Source organism: Chionomys nivalis, chromosome 18 (genome assembly GCF_950005125.1).
Source record: "Chionomys nivalis chromosome 18, mChiNiv1.1, whole genome shotgun sequence".
In the NCBI taxonomy this organism is placed as follows: Eukaryota; Metazoa; Chordata; class Mammalia; order Rodentia; family Cricetidae; genus Chionomys; species Chionomys nivalis.
Window position 1 is genome coordinate 53,675,098 of NC_080103.1, and position 12,577 is coordinate 53,687,674.

At 36.0% G+C, this 12,577-nt stretch overlaps 1 protein-coding gene across 6 annotated transcripts in view; it reads right to left on the bottom strand.

Annotated features, from left to right (window-relative positions):
- Positions 1–12,577, bottom strand: part of Spata1 (spermatogenesis associated 1) — a 40,722-nt gene that overhangs the window by 27,164 nt on the left and 981 nt on the right. For 5 of the 6 annotated variants that reach the window (XM_057793151.1, XM_057793153.1, XM_057793154.1 and 2 more), the window contains exons 2-6: positions 8,262–8,433; positions 4,309–4,415; positions 2,948–3,065; positions 1,869–1,922; positions 1,555–1,777 (exon numbers count right to left, since the gene is read on the bottom strand). In XM_057793151.1, the coding sequence (XP_057649134.1) occupies positions 1,555–1,777; positions 1,869–1,922; positions 2,948–3,065; positions 4,309–4,415; positions 8,262–8,297 (538 nt within the window). In that variant the 5' untranslated portion in view covers positions 8,298–8,433. Of the gene's footprint in view, positions 1–1,554; positions 1,778–1,868; positions 1,923–2,947; positions 3,066–4,308; positions 4,416–8,261; positions 9,023–12,577 lie in introns of those variants that run through there. The other variant, XM_057793150.1, reaches the window with a different exon arrangement.

The following is a 12,577-nucleotide window of genomic DNA, read 5'->3' on the forward strand; positions in this document are numbered from 1 at the left end:
ACACACTGCAGTTTATGGAACTTTAAAGAACAAGCATGCCATCTCATCTGAATTTTAGGGGCTTTGTTTTGCTTTGCACCAAAAATTAACCCCATTTAAGAACCACATCTGTAGGCTGGAAGATGGGCTAGCTGGTAGAGGCACTCATCAAGTCTCACGACTAAATCCCAGGACCCAGAACGGTGGAAGGAGAGATCCTATTCCCATAAGTTGTTCTCCTGACCTCCACACACAGAGACACATAAATAAATGTAAAATACAAAATAACCATATTTTGATGAATTTGTGTAATTTAACGTTCCCAAAAAGTTTTAAAAAGTTGTATGCAGTTATCATAATTCATGTAGTATGAAATCTGACACAGTCAAAATTTGATACAGTAATCACATCATCATTAGCCACTCCACCTTGTACCACTCAGAAACTCTGAATTTTATTGTGAATGCTTTTAAATTTTCCCCTTAGTGCTTAGGTGATTACCATGAACGAAAAGCAGAGCTATGCCAATATGAAGATTCTCTCAGGATCCTATTGGCATCAACTAACACTAAATATTAACACAGGAAATATTAAAGAAAGTAATGTTTGGAATATCTGATGTAGAATAAACTGAGAGGGCAGTATACTTAGGAAGCAAAATCCTGCAGCTGCAATGGATGCTTTCATTAGTTTGGGGGAGATGTACCTCACATTTGGTATACCCATTTTTTCTTGCATCTTTTTAGCCCACGAAATACGATGAATATGATCAACTGACATTTTTCTAAACAAATTTGTTTATGTAAGCTTATCTGCCCCTTTGTATGTGTATGACTGTGTGTGTAGGTGTGTAATGTGTATGGGTGTGTGTAGACATGAACACATAGAAACAAGAAGTCAATCTTAGGTGTCCTTCTTCAGGTGTCATCTACTTTTGTGTGTGAATTTAATTTTTTAATTAGTATTTTTTTAATTATGTGTGTTTGTGAGGATATACACATGAGCCCAGGTGCCAGAAGAGGGTATCAGATCTCCTGGGCTGTAGTTAAAAACATTTGTGATCAGCTTGATGTGGATGCTAGGAACCAAACTCAGGTCCTCGGCAAGACAGTAAATGACTTAACCTCTGAGTCACCTCTCCAGGTCCCACCATTGTGTTTTTAAGATAGGGTCTCTCTCTGGCTTAGAGCTCACCAAGTAGGCCAGTCTAGGTAGGCTAATAAATTCCAAGGCTCTACCTGTCTCTGCCTCCTCAATGCTGGGGTCCAGGTGCACACCGTCATACCCAGCCTTTGTCTTAATAAGTGCCCTGTGTGCTGAATCCCAGCCCTTGTGTTTGCAAGTCTAGCACATTACACTCTGGGCTTCCTCCCTAGCCCTTATTTCATCTTTAACAGAGTATTTTAATTGTTTTCCTTTCCCATCTGTACATTTTTAAGTTCCAATTGAACTACAGCTTCCCTTGTATCTTCCTTCTATTTGTAAGGTTAGATTTGCTCAAAATTTGCATATAGGCTTGACTGCTCAATTTCTATATATAAGAAACTCTGCTTTCCCCATTTTAGTTGAAATCACCTTCTTCTTGATTTGTAAAGTCTTTCCAAATATTTTCCAACAAAGTTGGATCTCCAGGTTCATCCTTTGATAAAGTTATACTATCTGGTCTGTGGATTATTCCATTAATCTCTGTGGTATCATTATTACTCTGCCGTTCATCTAAAGTAACTGGTGAAGATGCTGAATAAACATTTCCTAAGTGGTCTATTACAGGAAGCAAATATAATTCTGGCTGAAGAGCCTAAAACACAGGAAATTTTTTAAAAAGTCAAAAAACAACCAAATCCACTTTCAGTTTTAAAATTAGTTAAGTTTCAGATCATAGTACATACATATGGAGGAGCAAATGCTTTGAGTTTCAGTTCTGATTCTTGCCTTTCCTTCACCTAGATTTAAATACATAAGAAAAGGTTACATCTTTGATAATATTTTTCAATTAGTTTTCTGTGCTTTTCTATGGAAGATATACAACCACATATCAATATTAAAGTAACTATGGTGAGATTACATAGAACATAGAATCCTGAACGAAACATAACCGAAATTCTATGACCTTCAATAATAAGTATGGTAATCAGTTTAATGGGAGTCAGTGTGTTTGTGGCACTATTCTGTGTGGAGTACATAAATTAGCACAGTTGAGCTTTGCAATTTCATGAGACAGATATGAACAGCATCTCTAATTTACAGACAGGGATACAGAGGCATAAAGATTAAATAACTTGCTCAGATCATATAGCTGGTTACAATTTGTGCCCACAATGTCTTTCTACTTCTCAATGAAGGTAAAATAATTTTAATTAAAGTATTTAATCATGCTACTCATTTGCTCAAAAACTCCAATGATTCAGAAAAAAATCATGAAATATTCATGTGGCATTCAAGACCTTTAGAAGTGTACTTTATAGCTGGCCCTCTGCTCTCCCAACCCCACTTTCTGACATGGTTAATACAACAGAAGACAACCATCACCTTCTCAATTGTTGACTTTCCACTCCTTTGATCGTTCTCCTTTCTCTGCTCAGAAATCCTTTCTCACCCTTCATTCTTTTCAAGATCAGATATTACCTTTCAAGATCCAAGCCTGAGTATCATTTCTTCCTCCATGTCCCTTACCTGCTTCTTCTGCTGGAGAATCTCTTTTTCTTCACACACAAAATACGACACTTGATTTATTCAAATTATATCATTTACTTTGACCACTACACTGAGTGCACTGTAAGGGCAGGCTCCATATTTATCTTATATGCAGTAAAATGTTAATAAATAATTGTTTAAAATAAAATATTATAAACATTTTAGAATTTGAGTCAAATTATCTCACAGGTGAAGGAACTGACTATAAACGTTTTTAAAAATGTAATTTGATAATATAGACTTTACTTGGAAGGAAAAAAGCAAGAAAACTTACCACAGCTAAATTATTTCCAATGCATTTCAGAAATAAAAATTTTTCTGCAACAGCATCTACACCGAGAAACTCACCAAGGCGCTCCCTCAGAGCTTGTAAAGTAAGTTCAGGAGATACTCTGAAATATCATGACATTGTTTTAAATAGATTTTGAATGTATTAATCAATCAACAGGTTTAGTTAACTTAAATGAAAATACTAATTTAATGCATTAAACATAATTTTATGTCTTATGTTTCGACACTGCCTGGAATGTTAGTTTCCCGTAAGTACTTTTCAAAACAAATGATTAAAAACCTGTCCTTTAAATTTGTACAAATGGCCAGGTAGTGGTGGTGCATGCCTTAAATCCCAGGACTTGGGAGGCAGAGGCAGGAGGGATCTCTGTGAGTTCAAGACCAGTTTGGTCTACAGTGAGAGTTCCAGGAATGTCAGGGCTACACGGAGAGACACTGTCTCAAAAAACAAAACAAAATGGTACAAATGAATATGGATTACAAAAGCACTTTTGTATTGAAAGGAAATGTTTGCTTTTCTAATCTACATCTAAGTTTTATGATTAAAACACAATTTTGTTATGGAATTTATATGCTTTTTTCCAAAAGTATTATTATGGCATATGGATGTACACTGTGTGTCGACATCAGAGGACAACTTTGTGGTATTGGTTTTCCCCTTTCCCCTTTATGTGATTGAACTTAGTCGTGTGTTAAGTACTTTTAGTTGTTGAGCAATCTCAGCAGCTCAGGACTGTATATAATGACTATATGCAATGTGTTTTAGAAAAGAAAGGAAATCAACGTGACTGGAAAAGTGATGGGAAATTTTAGGAGGTGAATTGCCCTCAAGGGGAAAACAAAGAGCCAGATCACATAGTGTGATGTATGTCTGAATGTAAAAATACACATATACACATACATACCTGCAGTTTTATTCCTTTAAACAATTATAAAGACCTTGTCAACACACTGCTTTAACTACTGTTCACAGTTCAACTGGTTTCGAATTTTAGATCATTTCTGTTCATTATTTTTGTGTATACTCTTAGTAATAAAGAGGTTATACATTGTTTTTTTGGGTAGTAGCAGTAATATGCCCAGGTGATGTCTGTTGCTATAGCAATGATTGATACAAAGCTTAAGTATTTACTGCACTACTAGTGACTACACCTGGTACCTCATTCATTACTCTACCCCGATCCTATCACTAGCATTACACAGCACTGTTTAGTGACAGCATTTATTGAACTAGAGATGGATCCATTAAATCAACAGGATATTTTTTACTTAGAAGATTTTCAATTTTCAGAAAATATAATTCTCTTTTCCAGATAATTTGTTTCATGGCCTCAAAATACTTGCCTTATAAATCCAGCAGAAATAAACTTGTTAATAACTTCTATTGAAATAGTATTTAATTTATAGTTCCACGATCCTTCAGGGACATAAAAAACATGAAGTTCCACCAGCTGAAGAAGAAAGATATCAGTTAAAAATTTTCTGAAATAGAGAAAGAATCAACTTATTAACATAAAATTTTAAATTAGATAAACACAATTGAAAATAGAATGTATTTACTCATCTGAACAAACGACAAAACAAAAATTTGTTAAGTTGACCATTTGACACTTGGTGCACATTTTCCTTTGAAACAATGATACCTGTTGGCTCACACCTTACTCAACACTTTGATAAATGACATTCTTCTTGTGGCATTCAGGAACAATATTAGATAGTACGTTTTCCTTTCTTTCGTCCTTCCTTCCTTCCTTTTCACAATTTATTACAATGTACAACAGGCTCCAGGATAACACTTCATTCTAGCTTTAAGTGGCAAAGGATGTTATGGCAAGGTATCTAGATGTTTGGTACACGGATAGCTTACTTTTGCCAGACTTTTTAATTTCATCTCTAGTCAAGAGCCCTTCCCAGAAGCCTTAACTTTTAGCTCCTTAAGTTTCTTCCTCTTTGACTCTGCTTCAGAGCCTGGTCTTCCTCATTCATCTCTTGGCCGACATCTTCAAAGGTTTCTTTTTTCCCACTTCATGGCCTTTTTCCCAAACCCCGATCATAAGCCAGAAATGGAGATGGTGTTTTCTTATTGCAAACTTTTACCCATCACCTCCATCCTACATTCTCAACTCCTTTAAAGTGACTTCATGGAATCCTTATCCTTTGTATGTTGTCTGCCTTTATACAGTTTTGGGGATTGTAGCTTCCCAGTGGCAGCCTAAAAGCTAATACTGTGGTTTGGGGAGTATGTTTGCTCCCTACAGTTCTAGGAAGAATCTATTCTTGATATGGGGCTTAACTGTTAGCTTAGCCTGTTTATGCTTGTACCAAACTATTAAAGAAAAACTTAATGACATATTTTATGTCTCAAATCAGTATCCCATTTAAAATATTTAATTACTACAACAAAAACAATAATAGCAGGGTCTCTTTAGGAAAAGTAAATATTCACTGGACATTAAAATTCAAAGGACTTAATGAATTATACTCTTAACTGCAACAGTAAATATATGGGAACTGTAAACGTTTGAATAAGGAGCTAGAGAGACAGGACTGCAGCTAAGTGCACTTGCTACTCTTGCAGAGGATCCAAGTTTGGTTCCCAGCATCCACACTGCCTGTAATTCCTGTTTTAAGTGGTCCAATTTTGCCCTCTTGGCTCTGAGAGCTCATGATACATATGCGCGCGCGTGTACACACACACACACACACACACACACACACACACACACACACACACACTTTGCTATTCCCTTAAATTCTGTACCCAGACAAGGTGCCTCATTTGCCGACTAATCTTGGGCCCATGTGATATTAGATGCTCTTCGTTAAGAAGCATAAAACAGGTTACAGACTCTCTTAGATAGGATTATTTACTAGGAAATATAATGAGATCAGATTTAGGAAAATGGGAAGATAAAGACATGGAGAAACTGTTTTAAATAGAACGGTTAGTGTTGCAGATGTGGAATGAAGTCTGAATAAAGACTTAAGGGAAAAACTGAAACAGTCAAGTGAACACCTAGAGACAGAGTTCTATGAAGAGCTAAAGCAAAGACCTCAAAGTGGAAACAAACTTGAAGAGGAATAAAACAAACAGGTGATATAAGGGTAGCAAAGTAGAGCCTTGAAGGAGGAAGGGAATGCAGTTTTAATACAAGTTTAAGATGTGACACACTTCGTATTTTTCTTTTGTATGAAATATATATATACAAAATTATGAATGTTTATTTAAATATCTACAATTTACACAAAAGTTTTAACATTTTGTTATGTCTCTTTCCTTTTTTAAGAAAGGATCTTTTATAGCCTATGCTATCCATGAACTCTCTGTATAGGTGAAGAGAGAATTTAACTCTTGGTCCTCCTGCCTCTGTCTCCCAAGTGCTGGGATTACCAGCATTCACCACCATGTCTGGCACTCTCTCGTCTTTCTTGACAGAATAAAGTAAAATTGATACCATGATTTTATATCAAAATATCCCTAAATATTTTGGGATACATTATCTGTCAAAAAGGCCTTCTCTAATATTTCTATTTTCACATTAAACATTTAGTCATTTATTAATATCAACTAGCATGTGATCTATATTCAGAGTATAAATTGTGAAATTTTCCTCAATGATTTTTAGTCAAGAATGCAATCAAGATTCACATATTAGAAGCTAGGTATGGTAGGGCACACCTATGATCCCAGCATTAGAAGAAAAGTCAAGTGTGCAAGAATAATCAAGTATGAGCTAAAAGCATTTGCATCAGTGAGGAAATAAACAGATTTGCCATCATCGGAGAAAAGGGGCAAGCAGCAGAAGTTTCTGGGACAGGGTTAAGAATCAGCTTCAGATATGCTGTTAGATGCTTATTGATCATCCAAACATCAATGTCAAATAGTCAGCTGAATAGATGTATATATGATCTGAAGTTTGTACAGGAGGACAAAGATGGAGATACACATGAAACCTGTATAAAGTTGGTATGAATATTTATTAGGCTAGATGAGACTATCACCCATCAAGAGCAGAGAGAATAATAAACTACAGAGATATTGAAAGAGGAAGATCCAACAAAGAAGATAGAATGCACAACCATGGACAGGAAAAATAAATCCAAGATAATATTTACTCAAGAAGCAATGGGAGCTGGATGGTGGTGGTGCACACCTTTAATCCCAGCACTCAGAAGTCAGAGGCAGGTAGATCTTTGTGAGTTCGAGGTCACCCTGGTTTGCAGGGCTAGTTCCATGACAACCAAGGGTACACAAAGGAACCCTGTCTCTAAAAGCAAAACAAAACGAAAGAAGCAATTCTATCAAGGAAGAGAAGAAGTAATGGTGTCAGCTTTTGTACTCAATCAGATAAAGTATGTTTAGAAGAATTAACTAATAAATTTCATGATTAAGAGGTGAATTTAATAAGAGCAGGTTTGTGAAAAGTGGAAATATGATTGGATTAGATCAAGAAAGAATAAGAAATTCTTAGCAGCTTAAGGAGGTTAAAAAAAAATACTTGTACATTAAGTCAATGAGTGACACACAGCATGAATGCCTTCCAGTGAAAGATTCCACTTCAGACTCATGGTCAGGGATTTAAAGTGAAATGGTCCTTATACTTACATATTCTTCCTCAAGTCTTCAGGGAAGAATAGGGAGGAAATGTATTCATCAGTGCTGTGGGACAATGGTCCTGTACTCTAAAGATTTGTCAGTTGGTTTAATAAACTGCTGATTGGCCAGTAGCCAGGCAGGAAGTATAGGCAGAGTGATCAGAACAGGAGAATTATGGCAAGAGGAAAGGTTCAGTCTGCAGTAGTAATCCAGATGCAGAGGAAGCAAAATGAGAATGCCTCACTAATAAAAGATACCAAGACATGTGGCTGACACAGACAAGAATTATGGGTTAATGTAGAAGAAGCTTGAGCTAACAGGCCAACCAGTTTATGATTAATGTAGACCTCTGTAATACGTTTCTTTGGAATTAAATGGCTACGGGACTGGGCGGGACAGAAATCTCATTCAACACATTAGGGTTTTGTTTATCAAAGAAGTACAACAAAGCAAGAGATGACAAGTGGTCAGAAGCATGAGCCAGAGTGATCCTATGCCCTATAAAGTTAAGCTGTGTCTGGTAAGATCAATTCATTGCAGGTCATAACAGAGGAGTGAGTCACAGATGTAAGTAGTATAATCATATAATCTGATAATGTGATATGGGAAGTTGGGGTCCTAGTAGAATTAGCATCTAATATTTTATGTCATTCACAGCTTTTGTTTTTTTCAAAACCAGTGATAGGTATGGTTTTCTTACCTCTGATGAAGAAGGCCGACTTGGATTGAGTGACATACTGACCAGTGTCTCAACAGGATAGTTACCAGGTGGAGTTTTGGATGTTTTATATCTCTTTCTTCATTTAAGCAGCATTAAATAAGCGTTTAAATAGATTTTTGGTTTAAGATAGCATTCCAGCTATTTCTGGTCTCTGATGTGTTCAAACAAAAAAAAAATGCTTTAATATAAACACAAAGTATAAGCTTAGAAATGTATACAATCTTATTATTCTCATTTAAAAAGACATTATACACTAAGTAGGCTAGTTATTCTAAGAAAATTTACACTCTGTACAGACAGCCTCCTCAACTTATAATGGTGTGGAAGTGACACTGTCCTTGAATGTGAGAACTGCTGTCTTCTCTTGAGCTAGCAATGTGTGGCTTGACAGTTTCTTGGAATGCTGGGCATTAACAGTAAGCCAAAGCTCTTCTGCCAGTTACAGGATTACAAAGGTGAATACTCTTGCTAAGCTACAAAATTCAGAAAATTAATTGTATTAAATGCATTTTATTTTCAAGTTACAGTGGAGCCTCATGCCCATCAGGATAATAAACTGGTAATTATATCAGGATGGATTTTTGACAAGAACATGTTTTACTATTTACTAAACAATTCATTTTTATGGGTCAAAATTTGGGTTAAATACATATATAATGTAGAAATATACTTTTACAAGGGGAAAGCCTGAATTTATAACAATGGTCATTGAATGATAAAAACTGTTTTCTCATATGCATTTCATTAAGGGCATAGATTAAATGTAAGCAATCATTCTAGTTAAAAATACTAGTCTTTAAATATATCAAGCATTATTTTGTATTATTTCCTGTGGTTTTCCTCATAGAATTTATGGTAATTTATAATAATGCGTGATAAATTAAATGTATATCAAAAATATAATAAAAACTGAAAAAACAGAGTAGTTGAAATATTATTCTAAAAAGAAATTTCCAAGGCTGGTAAATCCTAGACGATGCACACACTAATTAACAATCCTTAGACTAGCACAAGGGAAGCGATCTTGTATCTCAAAGCATTGCTTTACATTGACCTCCAAGCGGCAATTTAAGTCATAAAGTTCAAAACTTTTCTGACCTTGTACTTATCTCAGCTCTATGAAATACCACTAATTGTTTTAACATTATCAAAATTAAAAAATATATTTTGTACCCTGTCTAAACAACAACAATAATAATAAATATATATATATATATAGATATATATTTTGTGGACTATAAAATCTTTGGAATCAAATTGAATATAGAGAAAGAAGCCATAAGGCAGTTATCACAGCCACAGACAAGCTCATCCTCTGAGAAAGTTGTAGTTTCCTGAGGTTTACAAACAGATGGTAAAAACAGACTAAGCAAATTGACTGTAGCAGGCAAACAGAGGAGGAACACAGCTGAAACTACTTATCAGCAATAAAGGCCAGAAATTTTGCTGCTGAGGTCATGAGCCTTGGATTTTCTTCCAGTTTGGCCTATGTGTGGGGTAGTTCTAGTTTTGGGATTTTCACACAGAATCAATTTCCATGACTTGTCTATGTCATCTTTTCAATAATAACCCAATGCTTGATTAACTTGAATCTGTTAATAAACCAACTAATATTAAGTTTAAATTAAACTTAGGCATGCTTAGAATTTGGAGTTGATACTAACCAATCCTAACATAATACTTGGGATTCTCAAACTATTTATCCATAATAATTAGTTAATGGACAACATAATGCCAACATTTCAAGCAAAAGATGATTTGATGAGCAAAGATGACTACAGAGTTCTAATCTCTCTCATGTACTACAAAATTTTGCTTTACAACCTTTCTTCCAAGAATGGAGAAACAACCTTATCTTGGATACTATTTCCAATAAATGGTTACCAGTTAGTCTAAAGGTGAGTTGTTTAAGCTTGGGTGCAGTGCAGTGGAGGATCACTTACATGGTATGTGTGCTGGCCCTTAGGTTTGAGTGCCCAGACCAACCTGATAAAAATAGTTACTGAAAAGTATCCCAAGGCCACATCTGGTCTTTGCAGAAAAAGACTACAAAGATCATTAAAAATAACTCTGAGACTCAGTTGCAGAGCTAAAATCAAATTTTAAGAATTTCTGGTATTTTTCAGAGAAAATAAGGATTTGAGTAATTTTTAGTAAATGATCAACTTGATGCTAGCATATATGAGGAGATACTCGGTGAACTAGAAATCCTAATTAACAACTAAAATTGGGAGTTTGACACAGGCTATACTTAAACACAGCAGAACTCCACATAAAGCAATCAAATGGATTGGGCAGCAGAAAAGCAAGTTTAGTACTCTATAGTGTAAAAGGCCATTCACTGCGGTCTATACCTTAGTGCCTTAAATCTGACAAGAATATGACTTGGGCTCTTTCAGACCCATTCCAGTTCTTAAATTCACTCAAATGTGAAAATGCTTTATCCAGGAAGTAAGTCAGAATATGGTCAACCTTATGCCAGATCTGATGGGCATACACCACGACACAGGCCTTTCTAATCAGGATAAATTCAGGTTCCATTTCTGTTCTGACAGTTTTGTTCTGCCTCATCCATGGATAATCTAATAAAGTTCTAACCTTCCTAAAAAGATAATTTGTGTTAGCTAAAGAAAGCACCCAAGGACACCCCAGAGCCTATACACCATTCGGCTGTTTAAGATTGTAATACTAATTAAAGAAGGAAACCTTGACCTGTCGACCTGGGCTCTGGCAGTACAATACATCATGGCAGGGGCACAGACGGAGGGGCTGCTCACTTTGATATAAGATGCGGGAGGGAGGCTTACCTCCCTTCCACTAGGCCTCACTTCCTAAGGACCCCACCTTCAAATCAATTGATTCCAGGCAATCAAGCTTTAGCACTTAGGCCTTGGAGTGTATTTAGGAGAGAACCCACAGTGCCAGGTGAATGTCACATGGTCAGAAGGAAGGTAGAGGGAAAAATGCAACATTTTAGAGCAAAAATGGGTGATAACATGCATAGACGTTGATCTAAAAACACAAGTCTTATGACCCAACTTATTACTGGCTAAAATTTTTTTAACAAGATTTCCTTATAAATTCCATATTCAATTATGAAAACTATTATATCAACATATGAGCAAAGCCATGGGAAGAAATGCATTACCTGTACATAACAGGATAAAAACTAGGAAACCTGAGCTGTAAATCGCTCACTTTGTCCAAACTTCAATTTCTGAAACTACTATAAAGTACAGTATGTAAACTCAAAAGTCTACAGTGCTCACCACTGCATGGTGGAATCCCACAGTAATATAAACTCATTGGGAAACTCATTTTGAGATCTCCTGGTTTTTGGTTAAAATGCAAAGGATCGTGAATCTTGGAAGTATTTTATTTATTCAATATTGAACTCAGATCCAACGAATGAAAGTTGAGTAAGGTATGGAAGTTAGGTAAATTTAAATTGGCAGTGTCCTGCTGACAAAACACAAGAGAGCAAGGTTGTGTGGTTGTGTTTTCTTGCCATTTATTGTTAATAGGATCTCTTGTCTTTGTTTAGACAACAAAGTCTATTTTTAATAATCTAAAATGAAAACAGATGGTAATATCTTAGAACACTGTGGAAGATTAAAGAACAAGCTTTTACTAGATGCCGATAATTCATGAACTGCATCGAATGCTCACAGCTTCAGATGCAAGTGAACTTAAAGGGGATTCTGTTTCTGCTCCCTTCCTAAGCCAATATGCAGTGCCTATTAGATATTCTATAAAACTAGGATAGCATCTGGTGCTCAAGGCAGTAACACACTGTGGCTTCCTAACTCACCAGTTTGGAGAAAGAAGAAAAACCTTCCTGAGATGAAGACGAAATACTTTGTTTATTGCTCCACATCGACTTAGTGGGTACTGTCTGCTATGTGGGATCTTTGAAATGCCCCCAGCACTAACATTCCTTAATTCTTACTGGAACTAAAGTAGAGCATTCCTTAAGTCACACACGTTTTATCTCAGGAATCTGCCTTGAGATTTCAGAATACAATGCAGGCAACAAGGCACGAGGTAAAGTATTTGTGCTACCTTTCATATTCGTTCTTTCATTCCTTTATTTCTGTGGCACAAGTCTTTAATCACAGCACTTGGAAGACAGCTGCAGACGTATCTCTGTGAGACTATGGCCAGCCTGGTCTACAAAGAGTTTAAGGCTAGCCAGAGCTAGACAAGTGTCTCAAACAACAATATTTTCTTTTTAAGTTATTGTGTATGAATGTGGGTCTGGGCATCTGTGAATGCAGATGTCCCCAGAATCTAGA